We start from the raw sequence: 20,797 nt of genomic DNA on the forward strand, positions 1-20,797 counted from the left end.
TCAGCTTCTTCAGTCCCATTGACCTATTTTATGGTCATTTGTCAGACATTAATAAAATTATCTTATCTTATCTATCATTATAATTTTTTTAGCTTGTTTTTTGCCATTTTTCATGGTGTGTGTTCATGCTGGTGATCATCTACTAATAAGTATTATTTATTGTCTTCACTTACATGAGCTAAATATTCCATCTTTAAGAGTCCCAACCATAATTTCCTTGGAAGTGCTCTGTGAGATATTTGTCAAACTATATTGGTTAGTTTAAATAATGTGTTTTTAGATGCTTGTGTGATATTCGTTCCTCATTCCTACAGTTAATACATCTCCACATTAGTAAAAGTCCCTGAAGCTTCATGTATTATTGTACCAGGATATGCTTAAAGAATTACTTTTTCGTATTCTGCCTGCCATCAATTTTGGCTTGGAAGATCGAGATGATGATGTGAGGGCAGTTGCAGCAGAGGCCTTGACACCTGCTGCATCAGCTGTGGTCTCCTTCGCTGGTGGGATGGTCAATACCATTCTTATGAAGCTATGGGATATTCTGCTTGATCTTGATGATCTGAGTCCCTCCACTAGCAGGTATAGCTGTGCTGTTATTATCCATTTAGTTTTTCTGGAACATTTCCAGCTCTTTTCTTCAAGCATATGGATATAAGTTTCTGTGTTAGAGTTCTCTCTGGCTAGGGACTTTAGACTTTGTTCAATCCCCTTGTAATCGTAATGAATATAGGTTTCACACTGAATTGGTAATTTTGAAATTTTATATATACTGTTTGCACATTTAAAGAATTTTTGTTAATACCTCTGTTGTATTGCTCTGTAGTGTGATGCATTTGCTGGCAGAGTTGTATTCACAATCAGAAGTGATGCCAAAAACTTTAGGAGCCATACTGCCAGTGCAGAGGCAAATGATTGACCTGAATGAAGCAATTCAGCTTGATGACCAGGGCGATGGTGCAAAAGTTGATGATAACCCGTACTTACTATCAAGTTTGGCTCCTCGCCTATGGCCCTTTATGAGACACAGTATTTCATCAGTCCGCCATGCTGCAATACGTACTTTGGTATATTTGTCAGGCCATTCATTGTTGGTGTCATTTGTTTCATGTAATGCCATTTGCAAAGGGTTATATTTCCTAGTTACTATTGGTTTTTTAAATATTTATTTTCTAAGTAGTCAAGGTGTAGGAGAGAACAAACGTCTAGTAACCTTAAGTCAATTGCATAATGCTTAAGTTTTTTATATTTGGTTTGTTCACTTCCTCACCTCTCTTTAGTAAATGCTTGTGTATTGTAATTTCTGGTAGAATGGGGGGAGTGGTAGATTCTTCTGAAATTTTAGATTATTTTTTTGGTTTCTGTGCAGTGCTAACACCTTACCATTTTGTTTTTGTTTGCAACAATTTTTCTTATTAAATATAGGAGCGACTTCTTGAGGCCGGAAGTAAAGGGAATTCACTTACTGGCAGGATTGAGAGCTTCTGGCCAATTCCTATCTTAGGGAATGCACTAAGAATTGTCTTCCAGAATCTGCTTTTGGAATCCAATGAAGCTATTGTCCAGTGCTCTGAGCAGGTTTGGCGGCTTTTGCTTCAGGTAAAACCAGATTTTTTTGTTTCTTTGGATGATTTGAAGGTGCTTCTTACATTAACCATTATATTTCACAATTTTGTATGGTAAGTTGTATTGTTACTTAAACGCTAATGCCTTTTTATGCCTTTCTTCAGTGTCCACAGGAGGAGCTGGCATTGGCTGCAAATTGTTATTTTGATTCATGGTTAAAGCTTTCAACCACCCCTACTGGGTCTCCATTGGATGCATCCAAAATGTTCTCACCCATGTCTCTTCCAAGAAAAAGTCAATATAAGGTAGCTGCTAAGTTGAGAGCTGCAAAAGGAGAAAGTCTAAACCTTGGAAACTTTGCTATAAATGCTGAGCAGCAAGTTCCTATAAACGACAAAAGTTTTGATCACTCAAATTTCATAAAGATATATGTTGGCACAGATGTGGAACAATCAGTGACTTGTATGAGAGTTGTTACAGGATCAGCACTGGGAGTCCTTGTAGCAAATTTACCACAAACACTATATCAAAACGTTGTAGATTCATTGATGGAGCATTTAACATCATTATCTGCTGTTCAGCGGCAGGTAAATTAGACATATCTTTTGTTATATAAATTTTTATCAGTGGATGGTTCTGCTTCCAAGTGCTCTTTATCCTGGAATATAAAAGAACTGAAAGTGGTCCCTGTGTTTCCTGAACAGGTTGCATCTATTGTTCTTGTGTCATGGTTTAAAGAGCTTCGCGGATCTATCCCTATGGAAAGAATGGACTTTGCAATTGATGCTGTGAAAAGTCTTCGGCAACGGCTTTTAGATCTCCTGGGTTGTACTGATCCTGCAGTGCCTAATCGAGATTCATCCTTACCATATGCTGAACTTTCACGAACCTATGCAAAATGAGAGCAGAGGTTGCTTCACTGATCCGAATTGCAGATGCCTCTGGTTCCTTTCAAAATGTGTTCTCTGCTGGAATTCCTCCAGCAGATGAGCTAGGTATAGATGCCGTGATTGATCTTGGCACAAAGCTTTCAGTGTCCAAAGATGCATTATCAGGAGATGGGAAGGAGAAACAAACTCTTGAGAGTTTAGAGGCATCAAGGCAACGAGTTTTGGCCACTGCAGGTTATTTGAAAACTGTTCAGGTGTATATCTACTAGTAGTGCTGAATTAAAGCCACTATAAGTGTTTGATTATAGTTTTAATTGCTGAATTTATTTTTCTTTATCTGTACGATGATTTGAACCAAGTGAGTCTGTCTAGGTGTTTTCAAAATATTTACCTGACTTATAGCGAAAAGTGTTATATATACGCTTTTACCAGTTAAAGTAGAATGCAATTTTGTGGAACTTTGAGCAAGTACCCCCATGAATATAGTGGTAACTTTTATTTTTTTTCTATTAATAATGTTATTTTAATTAACATGTTAAGCTTTCATATCCTAGGAGTATATTTTGTTTTCTTGAGTTTTGTATAGATCTTTACTAGGACTTAGGAATGTGTCCTGTAGTATGATAGTTGTATGCTTTTTTATAGGCTGTACAGTTGGATTCAATGACAGTTTTAGCAATAGCATTCTCTTGTAGAAGATTCATATATTGTTGCAAGGTTTAATGCAGGTTTTCACCACATTTTTGTGTATGTGTATGTGTTTCACCATGTGTTTGCTTGCTAATGGTGTTTTGTTTCTTTAAATGTTCTGGTAAATAGACTCTGATATCCTATATTTATGTGAGTTCAATCATGCTTTGTTTGTTTTGATGTTGCATATATATTCCATTTTAATTTCAAACCATTTCTTGTAATATAGGACACACATTTCTAGTTTGATTTGATGTTCCCTCACTGGGAGTTTTTGTTTCTAGGATTTATAGAATTTAATCAATGGATCTTCTCATTGATTAACCTAATATAGTATTTGTTAGATTTCCTTGCTATCTCTTGGTTGCTTGGGTTCTTTCATGGTGGAAAGCTAAAATTTGATATTTGCTCCTGCAGTGCAATTTGCATGTTAGCGTTTCGGCCCTCATGTCAGGTGCAGTTGTTTGGATGGTGGAATTGCCCGCTAGGTTAAATCCAGTTATTCAACCACTGATGGCTGCTCTGAAAAGGGAACAGGTATTGATGAAATTTACGATCTTACAAAATCTGTGACTCCTAACATTATTTGTTTGTTGTCATCCTTTTGATCCTTGTGATTGCACTCTAATGTTTAATAAATTATTATAGGAAGAAGTGTTACAAAAAATGGCTGCAGAAGCACTAGCAGAAATCATTGCACAGTGCGTTGGACGTAAACCTGGTCCAAATGATAAGCTAATCAAGAATTTGTGTGCCTTGACGTGTACGGATCCAAATGAAACTCCCCAGGCAACACATATGGATGCAAATGAGTTGATTATTGAGGACAAAGAGTCAATTTTACCTGGGAGAGGAACTAGTAATCAGCGATCAAAGTCACAAACAATATCAGTAGGGGAGGAAAGATCGAAACTGGAAGGCTTCATTAGTAGACGTGGGGCAGAACTTGCTTTGAAGTCGCTATCTGACAAGTTTGGAAGCTCACTATTTGAAATGCTACCAAGGCTATGGGATTGTCTCACTGAAGTATTTAAACCAAATGTACCTGATGGTGAAGAGATTTTGAAAGCTATACAAAATCCACAGATTGTGGAATATAATGAGGACCCACAGGCTTTGATAAACAATCTTCAGGTACATTTGCATCTTATATGATTGGCTGAACAATACTAACAATTAAGTGTTTACTGTGTATACATGTAATGAAATTATGATTTTCATGCAATAGTTGGTTATCATATTTTGGGCAATCTGATGTAGTTATTTCTTATTATTGGCATACACTGTCTCCCTACTTCTGTTTGGATGTTAGTTATATGTCAATCTTATCTCTAAATTTTGAGTACATATTATCTGTCATAGCTTATTTTGGTGGGCTGGTGATATTCTTATTTTGGCATGACACTTTACAATAAGGAAGCATCTCCAGAACTTTTGTTTTTATTAGCATCTCGAGAACGTTGAGTTGGTTTATAAAGCATACGATTTTTCAAACATAAATATATGTAACAATTTGTAGTCATTGAATTAATCTATTGAGCTTTAATTTATTAACAACAAGAGTTATCGATTTGTCTCCAGTTTTAGTGTCGACAGTAGGAAGGTATACCACAGTGGTAGGTATTAGATGTTATGATTTACTATATACATAAATGTAGGCATGTATTAAAAATCTCAGTAGACTAGAAGCTTACATGGATATTTACAATGAAAAGAGTTCACAACAGGTGAGCCTTCAGGTAAACTTTGCTGTATACCACACTCAACAAAATACCTCAGACAAGTGCCCCAGTCAGCAAGAATATTTACAGACTTATTGCAGGCATGGCAGACGATAAGATCAATTCAGTAATGTCCAATAGATGACCATAATCGGGCCGAGGGGACTGCTAGGTCAATGAGAACAAAAAAACACAAGTGGAAGTGTGAATGCAGCTCCTATAAAAGTAGATCTAATCTATGAGATCTGTTACAACAAAATCTAGCAGCCCCATATGATGTAAAGTCCTAAGCATCAAGGGGCTGGTCTTGTGCACTTAGGAAGAATACCCACTATCACCACAGCAGCCCTTCTTCATACTTTTGGTTGGCTTAGGCTATACAGTGAATGCTAAGGGTGATTTTGTGAAGAGTTAGCCTAAGCAAAATGTGTGGTTGTAATAAAAGTGGAACGAAAGAGTGGTGTGGGAATGTAATATGAAGGTAGAATCCCCAAGACTAGTGTCTACCAAATCCTAGGAAAATGGAGTCAAGGAAGATCACTCTAAGGAGGGATGTTTTGTGAATGATTAAGGAACATAGGGCTGCAAATAACATGTCATAGTCCACCTTAATAGTGTTGGAAATAAGTATAGAAATGATTTTTGGAGAGCCATATTAGTACAACTTTTGAACAAACTGATAAGGTTCTGTCCTTCAATGATATGTTAATTACACCAGCAAGTTTGATTGATGGTGAAGAATTAAAATATGCAGAAATATAACAGCAAAAGGAAAGAAGGAGAATTTTCATACAATTACTATCCAAATGCTAAGTTACCAGGCTTCGGATCCGGATCTGCTAGTTTTTTGAAAATCCAGGATCCGGATATGACAAGGATACGTGTCAAGTACAAAAAAATTAAAATATAATAATTTTTCTTTTTAAATTAAAAAAAACACTTTAGAGTTCAAAAATCAATTACTCCGTGAGGCTGAAACCATCAAACACTTTTAGAACTGAAACCATTAGATATATTATAAATATGAAGACTGAAATATTGAAATGATGCATCCTCCCTCATATAAAGTAACAAAAAAGATAATATCATAGATGATAATAGTAAATAAATTTACATATCCTCAAATGGATCTGCATTATCTTCTGCATATTGCAATTCTACATCATGAATAGATGATGGGGATCCTGGAATGTAGGAAGTTGCATCAGTAGGTTGGATTGGTGGTGGAACAATATCCTCAAGTAGGTTGAGGTGAGTCATGCATTCAGCCTCAGGTTCAAGTCAGAGATTTCAGGCTCCACATCCCACATTTTGCTCGGAGCTTTTTTATACTCTGGTTCAACACGTGATAAAAGAAGAAGGTTGGAATGAACATACACAAGATCCTCAGCTGATGAGGAACTAGCAACCTCTGATAACAACCTGGTGGCTAGAGTTGAGAGATGAATGTTATCCCCACCATGCAAGCCCCACCAAGTAATAGGATCAAGATGCCCTCGATCATCCATAGCTAGTGGATTTGAAAAGCTAGATTGTAAATCCTCCAAATTCTTGGTGTACTTCCATTGCAACTCCCATATCTCTAAATTTTCCTCAAGGATGTCTTGTATCGTTGTACCACTTCAGAGTCCTTATTTGGTGATGTTCTACTAGGTAAAGACAAAATCTTGGAATGATAATATTTAGGGTGCAATGCATAGGCCAAAAGGTGTAATGGTGTGGTCATTTTTTTCCACCTTTCTGTAACTATGTCCTTCACTTCATAATAAAATGTTTCAAAAGGGTCTTTTTCACTTGCTTTGATAATTTCCCTTATCCTCTCCAACATACTATCAATGTTTTCATAAATTTCCCTCAAACAAGGTGTATCTGTGTCAAATGCCTTGATCAAGGTCAAGATTAGTTCAGAACCACAAAAGGTATTGGACCTTGTCCCACCATGCATCATAAAGAATGATGGAATTGTTTTTTTGCTCTCTACCAGAAGTGGAAGTCTTCCATGATTCCCAAAGAGAGTCAATGACCATTGCTTGTAATGCTTGTCTCACCTCCACAAGCCTCTTTATGACAAGAGTGTGGGAGGCAAAACGAGTTTCAACAACCTACAAGTTTCAAAAAGTTAAATCTCAAATGAGAAATAATATATAAATTTGTACTTATAATTAAGAATTTCGAATACAACTAATATTTTGATTAAAAAAAGAGTACTTTCCATAGCTCCAACTTTGCAAAACCTCGATATATGGCCTAGGACATTGAATAATTGGTTATGAACATTTGGATTTATTTTGCTGCATCATATATTTTATTAATCCATTCAATCTCACCAATCTTGGTAAGCATAAGGTTCAATGAATGTACTGCAATTATCGACCCTCCACAATCAAACCTATAGCTTTACAAACTCATGCGTTGTCCGTAATGATTTGGACAACATTATGTGATCCCACACTTTCTATTGCATCAATAAGAATTGTAAATATGAAAGATGCATCTTTCTCTATTTCACTACAAACAACAACCTTCAAAAACATTGCCCCTTGGGGGCATACCGCAACAACATTAATTAATTGATGATTTCTTTGGTCTCTCCGTCCATCACAAATGATGGACACCCGTGTTTTTTCCCATGTATCCTGGATTGCTTGTAGTTGTCTATCCACAGATTGTCTCTCTGATGCCAACAAAGAAGTGCACACCTTTTCATATCCAAGGCTTTTGTGCCCTTTTGGCACTTCATTAATTGCCTTAATCATTTGTTGTCAATAAGAGGAACACACCAAATTGAATGCTGGCCCATTTGCATAGATGCAACAAGATACATGTTCATCCACTGTCTTTACCGTGATTTTTGAAAGCTACTTCAAGAGGGCTTAGAGTGGGCCTTTTATTAGTTGTGGCAGCAGACCTAGATGGCAATGGAGGCCTAGTTGTAGAGTTTTGCAGAGGGTGTTTTCCCTTCGCAAGCTTCCTATTAGCAACTTCTTGCAAAGATGCATAAAATTTCATTATTCCAGGACTCAAAACCTTGGCCAGGTTTTCCATTTGCATATTTTGGCCCGGTGCATACTTGCATCCCTGTGTTAGTTTGACTAGTGAGATGGGCCTTCACTCTAGTATATGAGCCATTTTTGATATCTTGGTATTCATTGCACTTCCATTTAAATAAACCACCTCCAGGTTTTTCCAATAATCTCCACATATTGCCATAGAGGAGATTTTGTGTCTGTTTTGATGATTTCCCCTTCACTCTGCTCATGCTTTGATGGTTCCATAATGATAATGGTCTATAGGTTGCCTTACTACATATAAAATTCAAATTGTAATATATTATGAATACACATTTAAAAATTGAAATACACTTCATCTAAAACACAAAATGTTCTTTGCATTTATGATGAAAAACCACGATGTATTTGTCACTGTTGGGAATGTCTAATAGGAGTCCAAATTGATACTTGATAAAAATAGAGTGTGACACTTAATAAGAATAGGAGTTCCACATAGGGTTCGATACTTAATAAAAATAGGGTTAGCCAAGGTTTAGACAAGGGTTCATACATAACATCTAATTACAAATTTAATTACATAACATTGTCAATATACTTAAATGTTCATAAATTTAAATTGTATATTTAATTACAATTTAAAAACATAACATTTAAATATTGAAAATATATGTTTTTGTAAATATACATAATACCATTTACAAAAGCTTGCTATGTCTCGATATACACACACATTTTAGGATCATACACCATACGCAAATTACAGTGCCCATTTTATATTAAGTTGCGACAGTAGAGACATGAGACTTGAGAGGCAAAGGAATACTAGTAACTCGAACTTTGCGAAGGGCGGGTGCAGGGAAAGAAGGAACAACCAACAGGTGAGCCATGAGAGGTTAACAAGGGTGAGCCACGACCCATGAGAGGTTAACGATGACACATATTCGTATATGTGGAAATTTGAAAACAATGGTAATAATACAACAGGGTTAGACCGTGGTCTGAATGTCGAACAATTGAGCAACGAGCTGAATAGGGTTTCGAATAGTTGAGCAGCGCGCTGATTGTCGAATAATGCCGAATGCCGAATAACTCCAAATAGTTCCCCGCGAGTTCCACTTGTGTAGGGTGCACTGCCGACAAAGAGGAACCACTGACATGAGCTTTTAACTTTATCGAATAGTCAAAACCCTAAATTTTTGAGCTTTTCACTTTTGCGGGTTCTGACAAGGGCTTTTAATTTCTGCGGGTTTCAGAAAAATTCATCGAATTCGTTACTTGTGACGAGGATCTGTTTCCCAAAAAATTAGAATTGCCACTTGCCTTATTTTCACAGTATTTCGGCGGATTCAGATCAAATCTGTGGATCTTGCCCCTCCCTTTGTCGGATCCGGTAACATAGTCCAAATGGTAGATGGTCCATTACAAGGCCTTCACAAAACATTCTTTGCAAGAGATTTGTACAATTATCCAAAAATATTAAAAGCATGCAAAAATTAAGCCTCACATATGATAGAATGGTACCTCAAAGCTTCCAATAAGTTTTCCCAAATGAATACAATGTAGCTCAAGGAGAGAGCTCCTCAATCCCCAAATTCCCAACCCTTTACAATGGAGAGAGAACTCGTCCTTAATACTTATAGAGTAAGTCTCCTCTCTCATACAATAAAATATTTATCTTTTAACTAACTCCATGATGAGTCAAACAAATGTTATAATTGATTACATATATAGATATATATGTATATATATATGTATATATATAGATATATATATATCATGGAGATTTGGCATGGTTAAAACACTAATTCACCCTTATATCTTTGGATTTGCTTTGTGGAGATGGACACATCTATTTTGGGTTTTTGACCACATCTTTTCTTGTGGAACATTCCATCCACTTGGAATCTTGCACATTCACCCATGGAGTTGGTTGCCTTGGAATTCACATGTGGCGTTGTTGCATGCATACACATACGTGGAGGGCACATTCCTTGTGGACGCTTGGCAGTTGACTTGGCTTGATGGACTTTTCTTGATGTTATATCCCCTTCATGAGCATTATTTGGTACATATATATATATATATATGTATATATATATCTATATATATAGATATATATAGATATATTTGTATATATATATATATATATATATCTCTATATATATATATATATATATATATATAGATATATACATACACACACACACACACACACACACACATATATATATATATATATCCAAGAATAGCAAGAAATGTCTACACAAGTGCATCCTCCTAGAATAACAAGAATAAACCTCCCACATGTGTGTCCTCTAAGAATAATTGTCAAAAATACAAAAGAGACCAAGTGCAAGAGCATGCTAAGTCACATGTGTAGCTTTGCTCATTTGCCACATGTTGCCCACCAAAAGTGGGTACCCTAGGAGAGCTCTCGTCCTTTGCATCTTCCAACTAGCAACCAACTATCCTTGAGAGTCACCCATAGCCAATGTGATGTGTTGCTTTATCTCCTCTTCTTGCATCAATTGTATGTTTCCTCACACATCTGTCAAGAGCATATGTTTGAAGGTGGGCAATCCAACTCGAAAGGAATGTTTTTCATTGTGCAATCAAGTGCTTATGCTTGTTTTTCATTTGGGCATTTTGGGCATGGATTATAGGGTGACTTGGAAGAATGAAGGGCTTTGATCGTGGTTTTGTTCCCTCACCTTAAATGTGGGGTTAATCTTCAATCCTAGTCCCGTTGGATCTCCCATGTTGGCCTACGACCTTAGGAAGAACACTACTTGGGAAACCCCGATTTTGGTAGTGTGGTCCCATTTTTCCATTCCACATTTTTAGCCCCCCTCCACATATTACAAGCCACATTCATCATTTCCTTCTTTGGGTCCACATGACCATTGGGTCTACAAGGCATTGGCATTCCCCCTCCCCTTGTCCACATATCTGGGTCGGGTTGGAAATGTTGCCGTGGAGGTTGATGCAACTAAAAGAAAGTTAAAAGCATATCATTGCCACAAGCAAAAAAATAAATAAAAAGAAAATCATAAAATGTAAAAGATGGTCAAGACATTTAATATAGCATGTGGGCAAAATCCAAACATGAGTTCTAACTTCTACCCCTTATCATTATGGCCATCACCTTGGTTCTTAGGGCTCATGAGTGACCCCACATCATCAAAGGAACCCATACACGTCCCAACCCCTGGTGGGCGATGAAATGCCCCACATTAAGGGGGTGATAACTGCTACATATCATACACCACATGCTCTCATGTCTAAAAGCTTCAAGCAGTAATACAAAGAAAATTTTAGAAAAAGCAAAAGGAAAATAAAGAGGGGTGGAAAAACAAAGGCTGGGGTAACTCATGTAACTATGATTGCACTCTCACATCTGTTTGCCCAAATGTGGATTTCCCTCATCATTGCGATCCTTGTAACCATGACATTTGGCCTTGATACCCTGTGACTCCATCCATTTCATCATCATTCACATGCCACCTATTGATTGATGTACCAAGGACATGTCTTTCCCCTTGGGGGCTGTGAACACCTAATAGGGTCGTTTATTAACCCCTCCTAACTAGGGAGGTGACACTACTTCGAGATCGAAGCTCCAAATTTGGAGGAGAAGCCCCATATGAAGTCTCAATTTGTCCTTGATTGACAAGATTGGTTCACTTAGATGCACTAATGAATTATTGTACCCGATGGCGAGGATGCAACACTAGGCATTATGTTTGATTGGTAGGTTGTTTCATCATGGGCTGAGCAACTTAACTAGGGCCTAAGTCCACTAGAGGAGCATATGACACCCTCTAGGTGAAGCATTGAGAGACATGGGGACTCCTGTTATTTGCAGAGCATCATTACTTCATTCGATGGGCACCTTCAGCACCACAACAGTCTTGTGCTTTGCCCCACATTATTCACGAGATGATGCACTTGGACCAGTTTTCCCCAACCGGCTTAGGAGTGATCACATGGTTTGGCAGCTGATTCAAGGCCTGGATGAGGTTTGTCTCACCCTATGAGGCGTGGGAGGGCTAGCACTGTTCTCTGAGCCCTCAATTATGGACCAAATTCAGGCTATTCTTTCACTAGGAGATCCATGATACATTTTGTGCCCCAAACACAAAATTGGGGCCCACATGATGATTTGCATGGATATGTAGGGGCCAACCCTTAGAGGATGATTTTTGGAGCCCTCTTCCTTCAGATTGGCACCAAGAGAGCTCAACACATGCCTCCAAGAGCCCTATGCATGAATGATGTCATCAATTCGGTGGCTCGACTCACTTGTGGGTTTATCGTTATGTTTTTACATCAGCTATGTGGTTGGATTGTAACCACAATTGGTTTTTCCCTCCATTTGACAATTAAAAGGGGCTTCTAGGCTAAATTAGATTTGATAGAACATGCATAAGTAGAAGAGACCTCATTTGAGTCTCTCATCATGATCGCACTTGATATTAGACTTCTTGAGAAGGACTCACGCTTGTTTCTTTTGGCTATTGGAGATCTATGGATGCATTTCGATATTTGGAAGCTATTTTTGATTATCTTTAGAGCTACTTATTTGGATAATGGATGGATATACTACATGTTGTCTTGTAAGTGCTCATTGTTGAATATTTTCTATTTTGTTTGATGTATGGAATTGCCACTTCTAGGTTATGCTATTTTGGCCCTAATTGTTGAAAATTAATTTTGAAAGGCTATCTAGTTGAGTATTGCATATGTTATTCATTGTACATGTAATGAATATTCCTAGTGGAGGAAATCTTTAATCTCTTCATCAAACTCCATTTTCTTTTGAAGTGGGTAAATGCTAAAAGTTGATAACTATGGCATCAATTTTTAGCCTCCTTAGAAAGGATCTAGCTTATCTATTTATCCTTAATTCTATATGCCTAAAGGACAAGACACTAATTCAAGTCATTGGTGATCAATCCTAATTTTCTCTCCTAAAATCAATCCTTTTAAGGCTAGGGCGAAAATCTAGGGCCTGCAACGAGATTTTGGGGAGGAGGCTTTTTGGTGATTTGAGAGGCTAAACATTAAACTTAGGGTCTAGGCTACCTATTCTCCAAGTTTGGTGGGCATTCACTCAAATTTCATCCATAAAATCTATCGCCGTAGGTGTTGCTTCAAGACGAAAACCCTAGTTCTCTTCTCCTCAACTTGAGAAATTCCTTGAAGGTTGTATGAGCTTAGTGCTTGTTGAAGTATATTATAAGAAACCTTTTCGCTCGGGCCTTGACCTTGTGAGTAACTATCACCACCAAGAAAATCTCAAAACCCTAAGCCTTGAGCCTTCTTTGCTAGCGCTTTTCTTTGAGCTCATTTAGCTTCATTGAAGCCTTGAACCAATGTTGAGTGTCTCTCTTGAATAATCTCTATCTATGTAGAAAATCCACGAAATTTCTGCAACTGCTAATATGAACAATCTGAAAACTAGCTTCTTTTATATAGACACCAAATTTCTCTACTGAATTTGTAGTGGAATAGGAACATAAATGAGTACACAATCTCACAGTTCAACAACACAATTTTTCGAGGGAACCCAACTGGGAAAACCCTTTGCTTGCTTGAGAATTTTGTTGATAGAAGAATGAGTAAGATATCTCCTACGATACAAATTTGTCTCAATAGAAACCATTCTGATTTTTCTGCTAGAACTAAGCTTGAAACACCAACAAGTAAGCTTGATCTTGCCCCTTGAATTCTTGCACACTTTTGGAGGCCTATTTCTTTGCTCGAAAATCCCTATTTTCCAGCGCAATAGGTGCTCATATTAAATAGGGAAGCTCACTATTTCTTAGTGCATTCTGTGGAAGAATTCATCTCCTCCTTCAATTCGCCCTTCCCACCAGAAGCACCTGCACAAATTCGTGCTCTCTATTACCTTGTCTCACTAACTCGTGCTCACAAAACAATTGAATAATTGCATGCCTTGGTCCTCCTTATAAGATTTCCAAATAGGCTAAACCTGACAAGTTATTATTTATGGAAATCTAACTGGTGATTAATTGAGTTAACTGAGTCTAACTGACTCATGTAACTCGTCTAGCCCAAATTTAGAACTTGAGACTCACTTTATTGTCTTTTTCCAAAGATAACTCACACTAGGAAACAACCACTGAGCTTCCCACTCTAGCACATCAGTCGATTTGCTTCATGAACTGTCCTAACTTATAGGAATTCGCCCTGATTTTTAGGAATTCGTCTCTTCTACTAAGACACAAGTCAAAGGACCTTTCTCGCTACTATTTTCAACAAGATGGATCACTTTGTGCCTTATACCTAGCATATCTATTTTAAGTGATTTCCTTCATATTGGGACTCTGCCCATCGGTGAAAGTCCGTAAAGAGCATGGGGTTTTGGCTGAGGTCACATTGGGCCTCTACCCCATTGTTAGCACTTGGTCAAGCTTTTGTCTTGCAGGGTTTCCCTCTTCATGGTCCACTAAATTTTGTGGTAACACCACACACCTCCCAATAAAACTTTCATATATATATATATAATCCCAAGTCTAAGAGATGAAGGCACTCTCAATTGAAGGTCAAAAGGTGCCTAGTGTAGTTGAAATATCAATGCAATACAAATGAGAGAACACCTACAATAGTTTTGCCTTAGAAAGATGTGTCATGTAACTACCTCAAAGACCCAACAACTCATAAAGCATTCTCCATGTGAAGTGTGTTCTAGGAGAATGTGCCAAGGTGGTTAGAAATTCTCAATGAAATAATCTTCCATACGCCATGTTATAAAAGTGTCTAACCAACTCAACAGAGTGTGCTCTAGAGAAGTGTGTAAACCTCTCTAAGATACCAATAAAAAATTACAGGCCTTGAAAATTGTGTTAAAGAAAGGGAGCATCGTTAGAAAGCTCCACCTACATCCAAATACCCACTCCAAGTGTGAAAAAGAAACATATAAGTTAGGTTACCCAAGCTATTAACTTTTTTATTTTTCTTGCATAAATTAGATTAATCTAACCTTTGAATTGTTGGATCAACCTCAAAATGCATGCACAAAGGTTAATGCTCAAATATAATCATAGTCCTCCTCGCTATTAGTCACCAACAAAGTAAATCACCATGAACATGTGTGACACTGAGGATTGCACTTTAATAAAGTGTATATACCATATATATACAAAATTGTTCTCTTTAGCAAAGTCCCTCCATGATAACAACAAAACATAAAACACAACTTAAAGTGCTCCACCACCAAGGGATTATTATATCAAACTTATCATCTAACCTTAGGAAAATATTAGGTCACTATCAAATCATAATGTAATACCCTTTCTCTAACTGAAACCTAGGAAATAACATATCGATGATTGTACTAACGTAGGCGATGTCTACCAAATGTGACATTGTAATGTTAAATCACCTAGGAAAATCCCATAAAGGCAACATAAATCATCCCATCATAACAACATAATATGAGAAAGGGACATGAAAAAAAGGCTAACCCAATCATCTAGTGTGTTCCCCATCATACATCCAACATATAAGGACCATGTAAAACAACCCTCCTAGTGCCACCAAATAATACCAATTGATCATGCAATTGTCATTAGGCAGATTCAACTATCATGCAACATATATCTACTAACTATCATCATCTAACCTCTCGTGAACTAGAAATATCATCCATATCCAAGATAAGCATATATACCAAACCACTATAATGAGATAGTATGGTAATGCGTCACATCCATCAAAAGTGCACCAAGGGGTGATCAACAAGGCAATCACATATGAAAATAGTCAAGAACACCAAGCAGCAAGTGCAATCATCTAACCAAGGAGAAGTGAGACTCCCCCAACCAGAGATCTCCATCAAGTGATCAAACGCAATGAAGAGAAGGGGATCCATTAAGATGTAACCCCCAAGTCAGTCCAATGCTCCAAGAGGGCCAACAACAAATCTCCATCAATGTGAACCTTAGACGATATAAATTGTAACAAGGTAGAAGACCTGGAATCTAATGTCTATCATCCAATAGTGAGATACAAAGCTGGGAACAACAAAGAAGAAATAATCCATGTCAAGAGCTTGAGAGCCTCGAAGAATGTCTCAACTGAAGCTCTATTTGGGGAGGGTGTTGAAACTATCCTAGTGTTATCACCTACTAACTAAGTAAATAGGACATGTCCAAATAGGGTTTGTGTCGGCCATAAAAAAGGCCTGTGGCCCATAAAAACCTGTTTTCCCTTTCATTTGAACGTATTTCACTCAACAAGAGGTATGACACATTTTCGAGTGCAATTGAGTGTTACTCTGCTGTGTTAGAAGGATAAGTGGATTGTCCACCAATCTTCAAGTTTTTATTTTTATTTTTATTTTTTATTTTTTATTTTTAGCAGTGCATTGTCTTTCTCATTTCTAGGAATCATGGCTTAATCACCAAGGACAACTAGACAAGGTTAAATGAAAGTGTTGAAATTTCTAAGTATTACCCATTAGAAATTTTATTTGTATTCTTTGGTTTATTTCTCCTACTTGTTAATTACAACAAGTTATTTAAACATATAAATATCGAAATAAACACAATACAGTCTCATCCATCTACAGATCAACAACTGAAAGAAATAACAAACACACAAGTGACACCGTTATTTTTGGACAACTCGTCCCCAGAAAAAACCAACGTGGGAAAACCGATGCAACAATTCTGAGGGTTATTTTATTATGCAGTCTATCTGAGTACAACTGGGTGCCAAACTAGCTCACCCGACAGAGAAAATAATCCGACAGTAATACCTCTCTATTCGAAAGCAGATATTCAGAAAATATGCCCCACGAAACCCTCTCCAGCAACCTCTGAAGCTCAGCGTCAGCCCAAAACCCTCCGCGTCAACCCTTTGAGGCATTGTGTAACCTCTACGATCCTTTGCGTCACTCCTGCTGCCCTCTCTGTGGATGACAGGCCCTTTTGGCCTCTGCGCAGTTCCTTCTAACTTTGCGTGGCTCCCTTTGGCTCAACGTCTGCCTCTCTCTGCTTTTGCACTGGTCTCTTGGCACTATCTCTGCCTCTCTGCCTCGTACTCACTGCCTCTCGCTACAGCTGATCACTAATTCGACTTTTCTCAGCAAACCCCGCTCTAGAAAATCGAATGACTAATCACTCTGGTGTGTTCTCTAACTGACCCTCAAGCCTCCTCTTATACTTTTCATGTTGGTCCTTCAACGACTGAGATTACATCTCTAATCAACGGCTAAGATTAGATTTGGCTTCATCCATGTCCTTTAGAACCTTCTAACCCAATTTTATATTAATACCCATTTATATTTTATTTTTCCTAAGTTTAGACTTAGGAACTCCATTAAAAATATTAATTATTTTAATATCTCCTAAACCGGGTAGAATCTGCCCAAACCATTTATGGGTCTTGAAGACCTCATGTGCTTTAGCCTCTTCCCCAATTTTCATGGCTAGAGCACATCCGATGCTACCCCAAATCAACACTCCCTCTTAGCGAGGACTGTGCTCTAGTAATACTCCACATTGAGCATCACTCTGATTTTACGACACCGGTCCCTGTGCTGATGCTAAGCCTCCCTGCCCAACATCCTCTGCACTGCTGCATCTTGTACTGCTACCCATGGTCCTGCCACTGCCACTGTTGCATTCGTATGGCAGCTCCCTCTGCATTTGTGCTGCTACTAGTCCTTTCTCCTAACACTGCATTTGCATTGCAACCCCCTCTTCATGCTGCATTGTGCTACTGCTGTTGCGCTGCAACTCAGTTACTGAAAAGTAAGTAACTGATCCACCCAACTACTGACATCCCTGTCAGGCTAGAAACACTCCCAATGCTAAAGCTCTCTTTGCTGCTATCACGTGCTCCCTCTACCCCTCTGCGCCGCTGCAACAACTCCCTGCCTCTCGCATCATTGCAAACCTCTCTGTGCCATCCGACACTGTTGCAACCTCCTTTGTACCTCTCGCACTACTGTAGCCTGCTAGCTCTGTGCTGCCCAAGACTACTGCACTGTACCACTCTCTGCTACTTCATCCTATCCGTTTCTACCGACATCGCCAGTCCTGCTACTCTCTCTTCGAGGCTCCCGTAGCAAGGTATAATCCAAGAGTTTGGGTACCTCAAAGATCCTGCTCCTCATCGCCTGTAGTCTTCCTCACTACAGCTCGATGTCTCCCCACTTCTTCTCTAGAGGTACGTGAGCACTCATGGCACAATCGTCATCCTCCTCTACCTCCTTTTCCGCCTTCTCTGGCGCTTCCTTGGAGTTAGACGCATCTCCCTTGTTCTTCTTCCTCAGACAGTGGTTCACATAATGACCCAGTTCTGCACAGTTGAAGCACTTAACCTTGGAGAGGTCCTTTTTCTTCCTCTTCTCCTGCTTCCGCGTAGATGCCAGAGCTGCATTCTCTTCCTCTTCCTTCTTGATCCAGACTCCTTTGTTGCTACTTCCCATCTTGGACAGCTGTTTGATCTCTTCTTGGCAAAGCGCCGTCCATAATTCTTCCCAATCTGGAAGATTCACCCTGCCCATAATGCTCTGGACAAATGTCTCCCACTCCTCAGAGACTGTGTTTAGGGCGGTCCTCACCATCAACTCTTGATTCGGCGTGGCCCCTATGGAAGTCAGTTGGTCGCGAATCTCCTTCAATCTGCCAAGGAAGTGATCTATCTGTTCCCCCTTCTGCGTCTGGTATGACCACCGCTGATTCTCAAATAACATCTTCCTCTGCATGGAAGTATGCTGGTACAACTTCTTCAAGGCATCCCACATTTCCTTTGTCGTCTCCTTCTCGGCAATATGTTGGACCACATGATCCTTAACCCCATCAAGGATGATGCATTTTGCCTTGGCCATTACCTCGTACTTTTCATTGTCAGTCGGGTCAACTGGGCTAGCCAATGTTCTCAAGGCGAAGGCCTTGATGCGATGTCTATCTAGAATGGACGGGATCCCGACCTTCTAGACGACAAAGTTGGACGGCCCGTCCAACATGTCCTGATCCTTCGGTCCATTCATGGCCATCTCTTTGCTCTTCCTTTCGACTCCTCTGAGTCTCTACTTCCCTCTGGAAGTTCTCTCTTCGACTCCCTCTGAGTCTCTACTTCTCGTCTGGAGTTCTCCCTTCGACTCCCTCTGAGTCTCTACTTCTCGTATGGAGTTCTCCCTTCGACTCCCTAGTCTCGATTTCCCTCATGGAAATCCGCTTGCCAACCGTCGAGTCGCACCTCTGATCTCCTATGCAACTGCAACATTGATCCATATTCCTTGGCTAGAAATCCGCCTAAGTAGTGACTCCCTCTCCCCTGGTTATACCTGTTAGTTATTGTTCTGACTCGACAGCAACAACACCCCACCAACTTCACTCCTCGCAATCTGCCCACAGCTTCCTATGCCCCAACAATTGAAGGACTGAGCCTCTAGGCTCTGCGCAATCTTGACACTGGCTGAAATGCTCCCCAAGCCAACTGAGTCAACCCTCCTAGTCTCTGTGTGGCTCTTCGTGAGCCCTTTTCTGCCCTTCTCAGCCTCTGCGTTGACCTCTCTCTGGCCCGAATTGATGATGCAGTCCCTCTGTGTCAACCCTTGTCTGTTGCTTTTTGCTAGGAACATCTATCACTCGGGATAACTGTCTCTTTTGCAAAATGCTCTGCTTCAGCTGGTGCCTTTAGCTCTCCTGTGATTTGCAACCACGCTCTTATACCTTGTTGAAATTTCTAAGTATTACCCATTAGAAATTTTATCTGTATTCTCTGGTTGATTTCTTCTACTTGTTAATTACGAACAAGTTATCTAAACATATAAATATCGAAATAAACACAATACAATCTCAACCATTTACAGATCAACAGCTGAAAGAAATAATAAACACACAAGTGACACCGTTATTTTTGGATAACTCGTCCCCAGAAAAAACCAACGTGGGAAAACCGATGCAGCAATTCTGAGGGTTATTTTATTATGCAGTCTATCTGAGTACAACTGGGTGCCAAACTAGCTCACCCGACAGAGAAAATAATCCGGCAGTAATACCTCTCTATTCGAAAGTAGATATTCAGAAATCCGGCCCAACGAAACCCTCTCCAGCAACCTCTGAAGCTCAACGTCAGCCCATCTAGCCTCAGTGTCAACCCAGAACCCTCTGCGTCAGCCCTTTGAGGCACTCCGTAGCCTCTATGACCCTCTGCATCACTCTTGCTGCCCTCTGCGTGGATGACGCAGGCCCTTCTGGCCTTTGCATAGTTCCTGCTAGCTCTGCGTGGCTCCCTCTAGCTCAGCGTCTGCCTCTCTCTGCTTTTGCATTGGGCTCTCGGAACTATCTCTGCCTCGTACTCACTGCCCCTCGCTGCAACTGATCACTGATTCAACTTTTCTCAGCAAACCCCGCTCTAGAAAATTGAATCACTGATCACTCTGGTGTGTTCTCCAACTGACTCTCAAGCCTCCTCTTATACTTTTCATGTTGGTCCTTCAACGGGCAAGATTACATCTCTAATCAACTACTAAGATTAGATTTGGCTTGATCCATGTCTTAGAACCTTCTAACCCAGTTTTATATTAATACCCATTAATATTTTATTTTTCCTAAAGTTTAGACTTAGGAACTCTTTTCAAAATATTAATTATTTTAAAATCTCCTAAACTAGGTAGAATCTACCCAAACCATTTCTGGGTCTTGAAGATCTCATGTGCTTTAGCCTCTCCACCAATTTTTATGGCTAGAGCACATCCGATGCTACCCCAAATCAACATAAAGTGAGGATTGCCCTCACTGATGTTATTGTCCCTTCATGTTCCTCTTCCATGTCCCTTGTCATGTGTCATGTGACCTAACCTATCAATGAAAGGATAAGTTGTTGAACTCGAAGTTTGTGCTGGTGGTAAGTGGATATCATCTACCATTTGAGGTTG

General features: G+C 39.2%; 1 protein-coding gene across 1 annotated transcript in view; it reads left to right on the forward strand.

The window, feature by feature from the left end:
* Window positions 1-20,797, forward strand: part of RGD3 (ROOT GROWTH DEFECTIVE 3) — a 197,896-nt gene that overhangs the window by 88,855 nt on the left and 88,244 nt on the right. Inside the window, 8 exon segments of the mRNA XM_089460606.1 lie at window positions 371-582; window positions 827-1,067; window positions 1,426-1,599; window positions 1,731-2,153; window positions 2,271-2,457; window positions 2,460-2,710; window positions 3,564-3,683; window positions 3,795-4,280. Of these exon segments, the coding sequence (XP_089316732.1) occupies window positions 371-582; window positions 827-1,067; window positions 1,426-1,599; window positions 1,731-2,153; window positions 2,271-2,457; window positions 2,460-2,710; window positions 3,564-3,683; window positions 3,795-4,280 (2,094 nt within the window).

This window comes from Pinus tabuliformis, chromosome 7, assembly GCF_031772625.1.
Source record: "Pinus tabuliformis cultivar Carrire ecotype Pingquan chromosome 7, CPIR1, whole genome shotgun sequence".
Taxonomy (NCBI): domain Eukaryota; kingdom Viridiplantae; phylum Streptophyta; class Pinopsida; order Pinales; family Pinaceae; genus Pinus; species Pinus tabuliformis.